General features: G+C 32.5%; 2 protein-coding genes across 2 annotated transcripts in view; one reads left to right on the top strand and one right to left on the bottom strand.

Moving 5' to 3' along the window:
- Positions 1 to 17,388, bottom strand: part of LOC111511978 (CD276 antigen homolog) — a 179,731-nt gene that overhangs the window by 67,603 nt on the left and 94,740 nt on the right. The window lies entirely within an intron of this gene.
- Positions 861 to 15,793, top strand: oys (lysophospholipid acyltransferase 6). Its single transcript, XM_074180193.1, has one exon. It carries the CDS (start codon positions 1,017 to 1,019, stop codon positions 2,508 to 2,510), a length of 1,494 nt encoding a protein of 497 aa, XP_074036294.1. The 5' UTR covers positions 861 to 1,016; the 3' UTR covers positions 2,511 to 15,793.

Below are 17,388 nucleotides of genomic sequence, written 5' to 3'. Positions count from 1 at the left end.
CGCAGGTCAAATTTCTCCTGGAGTATCGAATTGGCTCCACAAGTCGCTGAACAACAGCTATATATATATATATATATATATATATATATATATATATATATATATATATATATTCAACTAGAAAGGTTCATGCAGTCAAGATGCTGGAAAATAATTCCATGAAAATCAAAAAATAAATAGATAAGTATTCCTTGATCATTCCCATATTGATTTCACCGGTATACAGCTGTTTCAGCCTATTGGGCATCGTCAGTACCGGGCAGGCGGTCCTCGATTGAAAACAAAATGAAGAAAAACCAAGAAAGTACCGCTATTTTTATCAAGTACCACCCCCAAGTGGTTTTGCTATATATTATACATTATATTTATGTGTTAAAATGTAAACAATATTTACACAGTATTGTTTACATTTTTAATTTTCATTTCACAGTATAGTTTCTTTTTATCGTTTTATGAAGAATACGCACGCTAAATAAATAAATAATTCTCAATTTTGTTATTCACTCAGAAAGTGGAATTACATTCCGCGAAAATTATTTTTAAGTTTCTCTAGTTCTTGAGAAATTTGACCAAGTTCTTGATAAAATCACAAATGATTTAAACCACCGTTATACTAATTTATTTTAACAACTCCTTCCAAATCATCTGTAAATGACTGCTTCTCAAAAATATATCACGCAAATATAAACCGTAATTGCACTGTTATAAAAATTGATTTCCTAATAGTCAACTGCAACACAAGCGCATTACGTGTCATATTCTTATAGTTTCCAGACCCCGAATTCTTTTCACTAGGCGTGTCTAACTAGGTTCGTGGTTGCAGTAAGAGAGGGAGACACCAGGTCAGCGTCACGTACATCTTCCACATCTTAGCCTCAGTTGGGTCAGAGAGAGACGGCGTTATGGACGTATGAAAATTGCATGAAATCATACCACACCGCTTCGAATATTTCAGTGTTTACGAACCGCAGTTGTCAGTGCAGCTGAGACGATTTGTTCTAAATGTCAGCGTGAAAATGATTGTGAATAGTGAACAGTACGACGGGAGCCAGCTTTTTGCTGGCCTAGCCCAATATACCGGGCTGGCGACAGATCAGTTCAACTTTATAATGAGTCAACTTGTTGCTTTGGGGTTGGCAACGCTTTACCGGACAGTGTTACACCCCTCGAGAACAAGTACAGCGGTGCGGCACGCATTTGGATTGGTTTTTGGAATGTTGATTGGATATTTCTGTTTCGGATTTCAAGCAATTCACCTGGCTGGTCTTCCCGCAGTATGTTATGTGGTAATTATCACTCAGAATGCTCATGTCATGCATGGAATGGTGCTCATAGTGGCCTTAATATACCTCTCCTGTCTTCATTTGCACAGACAAGTTTATGATTATGGATCGTACGGGTTGGACATAAGCGGGCCACTTATGGTAATAACTCAAAAAGTGACCTCATTAGCTTTCAGTTTGCACGACGGCTTGACGAAGAAAGAAGAAGAGATGACAAATAATCAGAAATATCATGCTGTGTATAAGACTCCCAGTGCTATTGAATATTTCAGCTATACGTTAATGTTTCCATCATTAATGGCAGGTCCTGTAATATTCTTCAACGACTACATCGACTTTATTGAAGGTAAAAACTACTCCAAAGTACAGGGCAGCTCAAAATCTGCTCCAGTGATCGTTCATGAGCCTAGTCCAGTGAAAATAATTTGCCAAAAAGTTTCGTTGGCGTTAGTGTGTGCTATTGTTTTTGTCAAGTTCCTTCCGATATTCCCAATAAGAAAAGTAAAAGAGGAAAATTTCCTAATCAATACCAGTGTGAGTTACAAATTTTGGTACCTGACTGTTAGTACAACATTAGTGAGATTCAAGTATTATTTTGCATGGACTATAGCTGATGCTATTTGTAATAACTGTGGCATAGGGTTTTCTGGATATGCTGAGAATGGATCAGCAAGATGGGATAAAATCTCCAATGTCGATATATTCAGGTTCGAATTCGCTACAAGTTTGAAAGAAAGTATTGAAGCCTGGAATAAGGGAACGAATACTTGGTTGAGGATGTTGGTTTATGATAGAACTAAAAAATATGCTACTATATTAACTTATGCTCTTTCTGCAATCTGGCACGGATTTTACCCTGGATATTATTTGACTTTTTTCAGTGGGGCAATGTTTACATTCACTTCCAGAGTTGTAAGGAGACATGTGAGAAACCATTTCACAGAAAGTCGAGAAACAAAATTTTTATATGACCTTATAACTTTTGCTGTGACTCATTTCGTGTTAGCGTACATCACTTTCCCATTTGTTCTTCTGGAGTTTTGGCCAAGTATTGCTTTATACAACCAGATGTTCTGGTGCTTGCATATAGCCTGTATTTTTGGATACATTTTTGTCCCGAAGGTGATACCTCCATCACCTCCAAAAAATAATTCTTCCAGTAGAGGAATAGCGTTTGCATTGAAGCAAGCCGGTCCATATTCTACTTCTGTAGCACACAACGACTGAATATTACTCTCTGACTTCCAATTCGAGCTTTTGATATCTGTTTTTACGTATCAAGTGTTAATAAAAATACTAAAAAGATATATATTAATGTCTTAATGAAAGTTTGTATTAGTTATAATGATATGAATGTAGAGGACTCATACCTCAAAACAACTGCTTCCAGAATAATTTTTCAATTGAAGTTTTTCTTGACAAAATTTTATTTGATCGTACTCATGATAGTAGAAGTAGCAAATAAATATGATTATATTGTTATAGAAGAAATTGTTTTAATTAGACTGAGTTTATGTGGATTCATTTCACGAAAGATTACTCTGGATCAGAAACTCCACTTCTTGGAGGTTTTGGTAAACAGCGTTCAGTTCAAATTCTTCGCAAATATCAATAGTTTCTTGATTAATAACAAAAACTTAGTCAACAACTAAAAGAAAAGGTATTTGCCCAATTACTGAAAATATCTTAAAATGAAGATATTTGAAACGTTCGTATTTTAATTTCATGTTTCTGTTTACTTTATCATAAAACTGATGAAATTTGTTCAAATTTTGCTTTATCAGATTGACAAAACAATAACTTCCGATGATGAAATTCGCAAACAAGGTGGAAAAAACAACGAATATTATAAATAAATAAGTGTTGACAACTACACATATACCAGGAAAGGAAGTCCCAATTTGTGCAGGTGGAAAACAACGGAAAGATATTGAGTGATGAGTATATGATTTTTCGTCTACTGTTTAAAAATGGTTTTTGTCAGAAATTGATTCAATTCCGGATAAATTATCTACTATCTTCATCCTCTGAAACATCATTCCCATATTCCAGTTCCGATGCTGTGTCGCTATCCTCATCATGTAAATTTATAATCAGATCATCCACGATGTTGTCTATCTTTATTTCACATGAAATCGTCCTCAAATTTATTTGCTCGTTCACAACGAGCTCTCCATTGCTCGGAAAAAACTGTTAAAAAAAATCGTAGTATCGTTGAATTTGAAAGTAACATTTTCATTTGCCACTTGATATCTCAATCCCTCCTAAACCAATTCAATTGGATTCAAATCCGGGTAATATGGCGGTGAACGTACATCATTGTGATTTGCTGTTAGAAAGAGCTGATCTATTTCATACCGTAATTGTTTATGAGGTTCAGGTTTCTGCATATTTTTTCCCAAATGGAATATTCCTGTCTGATGACAGCCGCATGATTGCATGTCGGCTTTTTTGTTCGATATTGTTGACATGGTTCGATCACCACAATGCTTTTTGAAGGCAAAGTCGGAGTCAACTGTTTCAACGCCCATTTTCTAAATTAATCAAAATTCATCTCTTTGTAATAATTACCTCTATCACAATTTGATTTCCATCTTATGTAAGCATTAGGCACAAACCTATTTTCGCCCCCCGCATGTATTATGGGTTGACCTTCACTAACACTTTTCAGACCTTCCATGGTATGATCACTCCAACCTTTTGGATGCGTCTATATAGCGTGAATATATGTTTCATCCATATAAATAATAGGTCGACATTCTTCTCTATAGGTCCGCATTTCCTTAAAAAATTATATCCTGAGTAGTCGAAATAGGCTAACAATCCTTCAATAGTTTCCTTTCATTTTATACATTCTGCCAAGTTTTTTATTCGCTGCTACCCTGATAGTCAATATTTCGAATGATAGGTTTATGAATTTCCACTGAGAACCTTTTCTTTCAGTTCACTGCTCGGAGGAATTTTCAAAGACACTAAATAACTCACAGTTCACCACAGAATAATTTCTCTACTTACTGTAGTAACACGTTGTTCGCTACACGAGTTCCTCGATGTTAAGGATCTATCGTCCCACTCCACCGGCTGATCTACTGCCCATCGAATGTTCAGAGGCACAGCTAAATTTGCCAAGCTGTACAAGAAATCTCAATCAACGTCAAGTTGTTCAGTCAGATAACATTAGATACCAGGACTGATAAAAAGTACACATTATACTGAAGAAAAGATAATTGAAACTTTCTATGTTTTTTACCATTTTTATTTGTAATTAACTTTACTGTAGTTTCGTCGTATAAGGAAATTTTCAAACTTATACATTAATGTATAAGGACATTTTCAAACTTATACATCATACTTATACATTAATGTATAAGTTTGAAAATATACTTATAGTTACAAGAAAAAGTGGTAAAAACATAGAAAGTTTCAATTCTCTTTTCTTCATTATGATTTCCTACCAAGTAGTAACACATTATACTTTATTCGAAAAAATAACATTGTTATTGTTCTCATTTTTTTTCTATATCTTTCATATGAATGTCAGTTTTTTCGGAAATTTAGTGATTGGTAGAAGTATCTATCTCTGAATAGGTAAGTAATCTAAAGGTATTAATCGCTTGGATACAGAAGTGAGTTTCAAAAAATGTGTGTAGGCTGGTAATGAGTCGACAAATTGAAAACAAAACCTTGACCGTCATTGCAATTGAGTTGATCTTGATGGCTTTATGCCAAATGCATATTCAGTCGAAAATAAATCACTAATAGACATATGTTTGAATCATCATTATAATTGATGCTTTTCTTTTAACAATATGATGAGTAAAATTCTACACGGATCATTGAAAAAGATTTTATACACGGTGGATCATTATCTTTGAATATTCTAGTATCAGGAACTGTGGTAAAATTTTAGGAGAACGCGCAAAATCTGCTTAACTCTTTGGTGAATACTTACAATTGAAAATTTGTATTTGTTCAAATGTTCATTCACAACTTTTGTGTTTCAAATATTTCAAAGACTCTGAGTTCTCAAAATTTCACTATTGGTGGCCTTCGTTGAATGTCACTCCAGAAATAAAATCTATAGTACACAACTAGTGACATTTTATGATTTGCCAAAAGAAACTTCCTACGAATATACCTACATATTATATGCACAAACTATGTTTTATTGTATGGACGCAAGTAGTCACCAGTTTGAACATTTGATAACCTAAGTAGAAAGTAAGCAAAGTAAAATTGTTAATCATCAATTGTTAATCGAGAGGCTATGTTTTGTTTGACACCCTATATAATATTAATCGACACTAATGTGAGACAATGAAGCCTTTTCCGAAAAGTGAGAGCTATTATTTCCATTATTCACTGTAGCCCACGCTGCGACTTGATTTCTGTCATCAGCATCCAATTTAAAAACATTCGAAATGTTTTTTCTTCACATTTTGCCGAATTCTATCGTAGCCGAGTATATTGCATTTAAAGTTTGCTCAAGAACTAATTAAAGTTACAGCCGTGCCACACGTTGCTTCACTCAAATACTCACTCACTTATATTGCCATTCTAGTCCAGTCATCTTAGTAAGTTTACCTCGGAATTTGAGATACCCAGCTATAAACTCGTCTAAACTTGTATTCTGACATCCTCAAAATTGTCGCGAAACTTATACAGGGTGTTTCAAATTCGATCCTCACCATTGGGATCTCGGAAACTATGAGAAATACGAAGATCGTTAAATTGGAGCAAAGTTGCGCAATAACCTGACTAACAATATGCCTTTGAGGAAGTTCTGAAATTCCCAGTACCTATATCCGGAAGAAACAGAAATTTCGGAAACTGGTTTTTATTTTTTTCTGGCTTTATTTTCCGAAGGATTCGAAAAATGAATGGCACTTCCACGTTGCCACTTTTTCACTGCAACATAATGGTGTTTTCAGATTTGCAATCCGACGTTTCGTCTTCCGGCCACCATCGTCAACTTTATTTTTTCTTATGGGCGCTACATTGGATTCTTTATGTTGCGAATAGAACCAGATTTTACCTTTTCGATGATGTATCATAAGTTATAATTCTTTTTCGAAAAATTGGACGTATTGAAAAAAATTAATTTCTATCATAATAGGCTTTGATTTTGATTTTCCTAAATTTGACTTTCAATTTGTTACATTCAGTGACATTTTGTTATTGTACAAGTCATTGAATTTTTGGCGAAAAATTGCATTCACGAGTGTCGAAAAAAGATATACGAAACAAATCCATTACAAAAACGATAAAAACAGTGTTAGGACATCGGAAATGTATTCAAACTTGTTTCCTGAAAGACGACAACCACATCGAACTATGTTCAAGTTATTGGATTAAAATCTTACCGAGTTTGGTTCGTTTCAAAACCCAAAGAAAAAATACGGAGATAGAATCCACAATCAAAATTTGAAAAATGAGGTGTGTATGGGGTAATATAAATATTGTGTCTATTTCTCGGAATTTCTCGGAACTGCCTGGGGTTGTTTATGCTCCAAATGTGTTCGTTATTTCGGTTGAATGTCCCACAATTCGTGAAAGTGCTTTCATCTGTCCAAATTACATTTTCCAGGAAAACAGGAAAATGAGGTCTTCTTATCAGCCAATTACAAAATTCTAATCGCCTTTTGGGATCACCTAGATGCAATTTTTGAGATATGTGTTTTTTGTAACGTTTTAAACCGCTTTTTTGAGATGTCTTCAAGCATTTGTATGACAAATAGTCATTTCGGAGGAAATTTGACATGTAGATTTCCTTCGGTTCATGTTTATCTGCAAATTATTAATTTTTATTGAAAAGGACTTACCTCATACATACCTCATTTATCAAATTTTCTTTAGTTTTCTGGTTCATTTTGTAACCGTATTTTTTCCTCGGCTTTGCAAATGAAGCAAAATCGGTGAGATTTTGTTTCTATCGTATTTGTAATACATTTGTATCATATCTCTTCTTTTTTTTTCATTCGTGAAAGCCATTTTTCGTCAAAAATTCAATGACTTATACAATAACAAATTGTCATTGAGTGTAACAAATTGAAAGTCAAATTTAGAAACATCAAAGTCAAAGCCTATTATGATAGGAGTTAATTTTTTTCAATATCTCCAATTTTTCTAAAAAGAATTATAACTTATGATGCATCATTGAAAAGGTAAAATCTGGTTCTATTCTAAACAGAAAGAATTCAATGTAATAAGAAAAAATAAATTTGATGATGGTGACCGGAAGACAAAACGTCGGATGGCAAATCTGAAAACACTATTATGTAGCAGGGAAAAAGTGGAAACATGGAAGTGCAATCTGTTTTCGAATCAGAAAAAAATAGAAACCATTTTCTGAAATTTCTGTTTTTTCCGGATATCTCCGGTTATACTCGGAATTTCAGAACTTTCTCATCGGCAAATTGTTAGTCAGGTAAATGCGCAACTTTTTCCCAATTTAACCATCTTCGTATCTCTCATAGTTTCCGAGATCCCAATAGTGACGATCGAATTTGAAACACACTGTATATGGTAGAGTGTACGCGAGTATCAAAATCTAAGCTCAAAGGTGATAGTAATCGATTTTTTGTGAAAATTTTTTAAATATACCGTTTTCTATGGGTTTTTCGCTATTTGTATTCATTATAAATACTGTAGAGGAAATAATTCCCTACAACTTTTTTTTTATTTTTTTTATACGTTTAATCGTTTTCGAAATGGAAGGCGGAGAGCGCACGGTTAGAGCATCATTCGAGGTCAACCCGTAGTCGCGGTCAATAACACGCCATATAAAGTTTATTAAATATTGATTAACACATAATTACTAGTTTTTCATTTTTTATCAACTATTACATTATATTCAGTGATTGTTTTACTTACATCTAATTTTGATTTAGTATCAATTTATTTGATAACACTCTCATGGCAGTGTAGTTATATAATTGTTAAGGAAACTACGTTGATTATAATTCAATTCTAATATCATTTATAATAATAACTTTTTGAATAGAGAAAAAGAAGGAAAAACATTCCTAATTATTGTTTTCATTGAAAAATATGCCATACATTTATGATTATGGAATTTTAAAAAATATATAAAAATTACAAGAACTACAACTTATGATTTCAATTATCTTCTTCTTCCTCTCGTCATCTTTCGACCGCTATATCATTTCAAAGTCCTCTTCTTTATCGTTTTCAACGACATTTGTCTCCAGGTCTTCCATGATTTCGGGGTCAAATGTTCTGTTTTCATTGCCATCTTTCTGATATGGTAAAGAATCAAGACAAGTTTGCCCATTGAACTGGCCACAAGCTAAAGAGTACCGCGACCCAAATTCTTGCAGTTGCAAAATATTGTGTTGAGCAATTCCTCTGGAGCGGGTGCTAAAATTGTCTTTCCATAAATTCGTTACGCATTGTCCAACGTCAATCCTAGGGTTCCAAATCATATCCTTACCAAGTTTGAACTCTATAATAAACACGATTGGGATGTTGGTGAGCTGCTGCTCTTGGTGGAATATTAAACTTGACATATTGTGCATGATATGATCGATACTCTCTACAGATTTTGGAGCATTATAGACTGCCAACAAGATTTGAATTCCATTCTCAAATAATTTTTGAACCAGACAATACATAAATTGAATGTCTGTCCCTACTGGCTATAAATAGAAAGGTTCGTAGTACTTAATAGGAGTCCTTATTTCTAAGTAAGGAAGAGGCAATTATTATTTTCCATTCAAAATGTAATTGGTGGAAATGAGAATATAATTGAAATGTAATTAAAGTTTGTCCGTGAATTATTTTTAATTTTTAGTAATCCGTTATAAGTGTTATTGAAGAGATACATATTTAATTAATGAAAAAAATTATTGAATTTAATGTTATAGTTAATAAGGAACTGAAATTATTATCAATTATGTATCTACCAATAATTAATAAACTTTATATGGCGTGTTCTTGACCGGGACTACCGGTTGACCTTAAATGATGCCCTAACCGCGCGCTCTCCGCCCTCTATTTTGCAAACGATTCAACGTATAAAAAATGTTCGAAACGGAAGTTGAAGGAAATTCAATTCTCTACAATATTGAAACTGATTAAGTCAAAAGTAAAGGGATGTTGGATTGCTTGACAATAATTGTCAGTGCAGAAATGTATCAACATTATTAGTTATACTGAAAACATATCTTTCACACAGCTTCCGTGAAAAGAGGAATAGTATTTATTTAGAGGAAAAAAGTGTTGGGTCTCTACTTCTCTGTCTTTATAAAAAAAGAGAGAAGTCAAAACCTTCCTTTCCCAACAAATTATTTTTTTTGAAAAATATACCCCTTCCAATTAAAAGAAGATTCCTATGGCTGGGATTGAATCAAATAATCGAATGAATGGTATTACGTTCTGTCATCGATGATGTAAGATTTAACTCAACTGTGACATAAAGTCATAACTTTTATGAATGAAGCCAATGCTTCATATTGCATATTTCAGTACCAGATTGGTACTGAAAAGGCAATTCCGAAACATCGGTATGGCAGTTTGAGTGAAATTTCACCTTTTTAATACTATATTGTGTAGCAATCCTGTGAATGATATCTGAATCAATTCTACGACGAATGTTTGCATTACAAACTGAATAGGAAATAGCTATTTTTGTACAACTGTCATTAAAAGTGACATTTTCAATAGTTGTCAAGAGTATTGAAAGATGATGTTCACAAAGTAGCGTGTTGAAAATATTTTTAACACTGATGTTGAAAGTATCTTCAACACGATTTTTTTCGACCAAGTAGCAATAAGCAAAAGATAATTATTCGATTTTCAAGGAAGTTTTATTATGAACAATAGATATAGATTCAATTGAATTCTGTCACATTATTATTATTATTTTTTTCACCGTAGTGAGCGCTGGTCAGGCCCTACCCCCCGAAGCCTACAGCTGGTTAACGGAAAAACAGAAAAACAGATTTCAAACAGATTTAAACCATCTTGACGGAGTGATCTGGATAGAGTCTGCGAAGTTCTAAGAGAAAATCTCGATATTTTATCCGTTTTTCCTCCTCTTTTCTGACGATATTCGTCCCGCCAGGAGCTGAAAACTCCACGACAAATATCATTTTGCTCTGGTGATCAAGGACTACATCAGGCTTATTAGCTTGTATGAGCCTGAGGGTGGGGAACGAATAGTTTCAATAAATTCGGCACTTCTCGTTTCCCACAACGGATTCAATATCCCCCGGATCGTAGGGCAACACCGGTGTCTATTATTATTATTATTCATGAACATTATTATGAAAAGTACAATTAGAACAACTGCTGGTATTAATACTTCGCGATGTAGAAGAGTCTTGTAATATATTTGAACTAGCTGAGTTGACAATTTCATGGACAATAACATTTCATTTTTGAAGTGAAGAGGACGATGCTGGAACGCTGTTGGGATTGTTCTTTCAGAAATAGCTTTTTTCCAAATAATAAATTGATCGATGTAATCCTCAACTACTGTTGTAGACTTCCATCCTCCGTGCTTCTTAATATCCGTTTTATTCGCTCCTGATTCTGCTAGCAAAGAAGCAGAAGACCTTCTGAAACAGTGACCTGTATATTCCTTTGGTTTCGGTTCAGAAACTCAGCAATTGTAGAGGGCATTTTTCAAACGTGTTTACACCAACTGGTTTTTCACTGCACATATAATTTGAGTATTTCAGAAAAAAACGATTAATGATTGATTACCGAAGGGCGTAATGCAACGTATTTATTAAAATAGTTACTGTTTTTTCCAACAACGGAAAAAGAACGACCTATTTTCGTTTTTGTATTTAGAATTTGAGCAATCAATGATTTATCCATTGATTACATGTCTTCTATCAATAAATGGCACAGTTCTTCAAGCCGACAGGCTCCATATATCCCGAAAATAGTGGCAAAAACTTTGATCATCAAATATTTTTCATCTGGCGTCTCATTTATAAACCTATGGAATTGTTCAAACCTAAGAGTTTTTGATTCTTTGGGCCTATAACTTTCATTTTTTCGCTTTTGAGAATGCTATTGAAATATTTGCTTGTAGTAACATCATTTTTAACGAGCGCACTAAACTTTATCATTGAAAACTTGCTCCACAAGGTTGACAATTTCCATATTCTTGATTTCTCTTCTAGATAGGCTACGAAGACGGTTTTGCTGAAATTTCTTTCAACGTTTTTTAGTCTACACCAGCTAAGAAAATTAGAATATGCGATGCCGTACTGCTGAGCCGATTTTTTTGGTAACAATTCAATTGAGGCTCTTTTTGCCGACTCTTCAATATCGTCAGGAACACAGAATTCCTCACTATGGTTCTTCATTATGCAAGACGTTGAACACCAACAAGAACTTCAAATATTACTTTCAATAAAACGCTTGAGATTTAAACAATATTGTTTTTTGGTAACCAGGTGATTCGGCGTCATCTGACCACTGGCCACTGGCCACCTCACAGCAAATGCGATAACATGAAAATAGTTAACTGACAAGAAATGTCGAAATGTGTTTTTATAGAAATATTAAGTTTATCTATTTCATTATGAAAACAAGACAGGTGTACAAAAAACTTTGTGTTCAAAGTAAGTTTTATTTCGTTCGTGAAATTGCTCAACTCGCTACGCTCGTTTCGCAAACTTTTTCACTCACAAAATAAAACCTTACTTTTGAAACTCATATCATCAACAGCTAATATTCATGATTGAACTTCTTTGAAAATTGAATAGTTATGTTTTGTTCATTGCTATTTGGTCGAAAAAAAATCGTGTTAAAAACACTACTTTGTGAACATCATCTTTTAATACTCTTGAAAACCATTAAAAATGTCACTTTCAATGACAGTTGTACAAAAATAGATTTTTTTGTTTAATTCAATATTCATATAGAAGTAAGTAGTTTTTTCGAAAGTATTTTTTTAGTGAAATTCAATGTGTATATGAAAGTGATCGTTTTGAATAGGCTGAAAGTTTCTTCTTTGCATGAACTCCATATCTTTGAGTTTATTTTGGAATTAATTGCTCATTTCCTTTTTTTGGAAGATTTCCACATTTTTTTCCATTATAATAAGGGAGAAGTAGAAATCCAAAACCTTTCTTTTCCAAAAATTATCATTTCCAAAAAATATTCCCCTTTCAATTTGAGTTTGTTTATGGTTCAATATTTTCATAAAATTTCGTGAAATCTCAAGTATTTCATTTTAAAGCAGAAAGTGGAAAAAATTGAATTTTTATTGAATTATACCAATGAAAATTCAATTTGGTTCGAAACTGATTCATGTTCCATTATGAGTGGCCTTCAATTTCAAATAGAAGTAACAGAGATGACATGATTTATATGCACATTAGACATGTCACAAAGTGAGAAGGTGCGGCTATTTATGAATTTTATGAAAATTTCACAATAAGACAAACAATACAAGAAACGAGTCTTTCAGTTCAACCTTTTTTTAGCCTCCGAAAAATATGAACGAGGGGTCACTCGTTCATATGCTGCTTATAAAAACTGCAAAAGTTAAAAACAATTGACTCGAAAAACAAAGTGGGTTTGGTGTTTTGCATATATCTCAGAATCTATTTGACCCCAATCACGGTATTTGTGGTCGCACTCTACCGTAACGGCTAGAAAAATTTTCATGAAATTTTCTTTGTATATTCACTAGGTACGAGAACAGGTCGTTCATACATAATTTTTGGGCAAAATTAATGTCTTATGTCTCCGCTCCTAACGATTTCTGATTTCGAATGATATAGAACAAAAACAAATATAAAAAAAACAAAATCTGAGCTGCTTCTGAGGACTTCTTAGAAAAAGACTGCTTCCATTCGATTATGATTTGTATTCCCTTTGATCGGTTGAAGAAGTCTAATGCATTAAATCACTGTACAACTTTGTGAAAGTTTTTTCCTTCAAGTTTTCCACCAATTCTGCAATCATTCAAAATTTTGATTGAAAGTAGACGTGAACCAATTTGAACTGAGAGCTGAGAAACTTTAGTTCGATTTTGCTAAAAAAAATTTTCCTGTATATTTCCGATATATGTATTATATTTTATTGTCATTATGCCTACGGTAGATGAACAATAGAGATTCCAAAAGTTTTGAAGTATATTGGTTTGGGTTTTTCAAATTGTTCAATTACCAAATCTTTCTTTATGTACCTATATTATATTGAATATAATGTTCTCGTAGTTTATATTCGTTTGAAAAATGTGAACTTCAAATCACAAGGACTTTATGTTTTCCATGAAATGATTGTGTTTATTTATTTTTTGTGCCCTCTATCTAAATTTGTTTCTGTGGACTGGTATTCTGAAAGACTTATACATACTACATGTTTTTTTAATATTTCCTATACAAGAATCAACGATTATTTCGTGATTAACGAAAGTGTTTCGGATGTGATCACAAAGATAATGTCCATTTGTCAATCCATAATCTTCTGGCAATTTATTGTTGCGTTAGTTATGGATTTTCATCAAGTATGGGCCAATTCCGCCATATATTTTTATTAATAACTATCAATTGAAAATGAAAAGTATCTGATTGTAATTATTGAACCTTCATGAATTTGTTCTACCTTCAGTTAATTATTGTTTTTAATGAATATGTATCATTTTCAAGTGCTTCAAACTCCTACCAAAAATTTTCTGTTGAAGTATCTTGCAGAATTATCATCGTTTTAGAACCAACCTACAATAACACTTGAATTCATTTTAGTATTCATTATTTTATTTATTTTGGGATAGGTAGTATTTTTCAAAAATATCATGGGAAGTGTTGAATGAGTCCACAAAACTGATACGGCTGATAGTCTGGGTCACAAGATCTTTTATATGAAACTTTTATATGAAATTTTTGAAAAATTTCAAAAAAGGCTCCAAAAAATTGCAAAAGTTATAAAAAAAATCAGTAAAAAAAGGAAAGTTTGATTTTTCTAAATATCTCGAAAAATATTGAAGATATCCGAAATTTGAAAAAAGATCTATAAACCAGAGAAAATTTACTAAGAAAAAGTTCCACCTCCCGGAATTTTATCACCAATATTTTAATTTGGAGGCGAAAATAGCGCTAAAAGAGGGCGATGCGCGTCTCGTATGCGCTGACCGATGTGGACCTTTGAACAATAAAAATAATTTTAACTCATCAAATATCATTGTTAAGAAAAAAAATTCACATATCATCAAGACACTTGAATAAATGAAAATTCATGGAAAAAAAATTCTCGTGATTATTTTATGAAATAAACGAGTTCATACAAGTTTTAAATTCACATGAAAACCCGGATAATTCTCAAACTGAAACCTCAAATTTTATTTACTTAGTGGAGCTTTTCTTCAAAGTTTTTAAGAAATATTTCCGTTAGAAAATTCAAAAGAATATTATTTTCCACTTTGTTATTAATGATCAAAGGAGTTAAAAAGTGGAAAATTCAATTGAAGGGGTTATAGTTTTAGGAGTGATTAATTTTTGGGAAAGAAAGTTTTTGACTTTCTACTACTCCATCTTGATACAAAAAAAAGGGATGAGGGAATCTTCTAAAGAAAGGAAGGAAGTAATCAATTCATCCCTTTTTTGTATCAAGATGGAGTAGTAGAAAGCAAAAACTATCTCATAAACATAAACATTTGTTCATAACAATTTTTCAAACAACTAGAGCTGAAAATTATGAAAAATCATTTTTATGTAACTTTAAATACTAAGAATAGGAATGGATTTGAATATCAAAAAAAAAAATTTTTTTATTGCTTTAATTGAATTTTCCACTTTTCAACGTCTAAGTATGCTTATTAATTACAAAGTGGAAAACTAAAATGTTCTAATTTTTCCAATGAGAATCTTTCTTGAAAATTTTCAAGAAAAGCTCCAAGAAGTCAACAGAATTTGAGGTTTTCAGTTAAAAAATTATCGGGGTTTTTCTGTAAATTCAAAACTTGTAAAAATTAGTTAGTTAACTAAAGTATATCTAATGAAAAATCACGGGAAAAGTTTTTCCCATGAATTCTCGTTTATTAAAATGTATAGAAGGTATGTGAATTTTTGTTTCTGAATAATGATATTCAATGGGTGGAAGTAATTTTTACTGTCCAAAGATCCGTATCGGTGTGAGATCCCCATCTCCCGTTTTTAGCGTTACTTTCACCTCTAAATTAAAATTATAAATATTGGTGATAGAGTACCGGGAGATGGAACTTTTTTTTCAGTAAATTTCCTCCTGTTACTCAATTGTTTATAACTTTTGAAACCTTTTTGAGCCTCTCTTGAAATTTTCTAAAAAGTCGTTAGAGGTCATTCCGAATTGAATGAGCCCTGGATCATAATTTTTGGTACTCTTGGACAGAAGTTCCGAAAAAAGGATCTTGTGACCCAGACTACCAGTAGGATAGAAAAACCTTCTCTTCACTTCATAAGTAACGTTACAGTATTTGTTTTAGTTTCAGAACATTTTTTTCATTCATTTGAAGGCAAGTTCGAATACATTTTTCAGATTCATGTTTTTACGAGACGACGCGACGTCATTACAGTCTCTTTAATGTTTACTCTTTGAAATCGTTTTCAGGTAGAAATTGGGTTGATTGATTATGTAACATATTTATTTATACCGTTATTACCGTTACGAGAAACTCACTGGGCAACTTTTGTATAGAAAGGAATACCCACAACATAAAACAGTCAGGTTGTTTTTCACTCTCCTCATGTAAATTCATTACATATTTTATGTAATTCGAAACAGCTGTGATCACTGTTTCTGACCTTGGCATTGGATATGGTGAAAATATATACTTTTCAACCATATTTTTATTATTCTACTACTACTATTGCTGTGAAAAATTCGTCTGAACCCCCACGTTTCCAAGATATGAGACGGAAAGTATTTTTCTTCAAACAAAATATTGAGAAATTTTCTCTGTGAATATGAGTACATATGTTAGTTATGTGAATTTTGTAAAAGTGTTTTGTATATCTATTTATGGAATATATATATATATATATATATATATATATATATATATATATATATATATATATATATGACTGTATATTTTGCTAATGAAATGTGTGTAAAAATTATTATTGTTCAAACTCAAAGAGAAATATATGATTCAGTTATGAGTTTTGTTTAATTTATTAGTGATTGAGCTGAAACACATGAGGTGTAAAGGTGGTGAAGGTATTGAGTTGTTCTCTACAAAGGAAAGTTAACAGAAAATTTCTATTGAAAGTGTTGAAGATGGTTAATTTGCATGAATATTTATTAAATATTTTATGCATTTCTCACTCAATGAAGAATTAAATCGGAGTTATTGAGTAGAAACATTCAAGAAAATACACTGACTCAGTTTTTTAATTCGATTGGGATTGAGCTTGAAGAAATTTCTGAAGAGTCTCTTAAAGTATTGGAAATTAAAATATTTTTGGTTGAAGTATATTTTTTATTTTTTTGGGAAAGAAAGTTTTTGGCTTTCTACTACTCCATCTGATACAAAAAAAAGGGATGAGAGAATCTTCCAAAGAAAGGAAGGAAGTAATCAATTTGTAAGTAATCAGTGAGGGTGACAGTGTTCTATGTGAGTACAATTTATTACCATTCATTCAAAGTAGAACTCATGTGAATGATATCTGATTCTTATTCCACAACAAATGTTTGAAATACAAACTGAGTAGAGAAAAGTATCTTCTGTATAATTCAGTGTTCATATAGAAGTATTTGTTTCGAAAGAATTATTTTCTTTCGTGTAATTCAATGTTTATATGAAAGTAGCTGTTTCAGGAGGACTCTCTTTCAGTTTATGTCTGAAAGTTACTTCTTTGCATGATCTACACATTCATGTATAGAGTTTCAAATTGATTACTTCCTTCCTTTCTTTGGAAGATTCTCTCATCCCCTTTTTTTTGTATCAGATGGAGTAGTAGAAAGCCAAAAACTTTCTTTCCCAAAAAAATTAATCACTCCTAAATATATAACCCCTTCAATTCATATATTTTTTATGTAAGATGACAATTTTGTTAAATAGTAGTCCCCTTCAGCATGGCCGTGGCTGGAGTTGAATTTATTGTAAGGTTAGGTCCAAAGTGAGTGGGTCTTTCCG

This window comes from Leptinotarsa decemlineata, unplaced genomic scaffold (genome assembly GCF_025532065.1).
Source record: "Leptinotarsa decemlineata unplaced genomic scaffold, Ldec_3_MD MMD2_tig00026294_RagTag_RagTag, whole genome shotgun sequence".
NCBI classification, from domain to species: domain Eukaryota; kingdom Metazoa; phylum Arthropoda; class Insecta; order Coleoptera; family Chrysomelidae; genus Leptinotarsa; species Leptinotarsa decemlineata.
Note: the sequence above shows the minus strand (reverse complement) of the source record. Positions and strands in the feature narration are given on the sequence as shown.

Bases quoted from the DNA above. Each gene is read 5' to 3' on its own strand.
- oys (XM_074180193.1), top strand. From the start codon at position 1,017: ATGATTGTGAATAGTGAACAGTACGACGGGAGCCAGCTTTTTGCTGGC.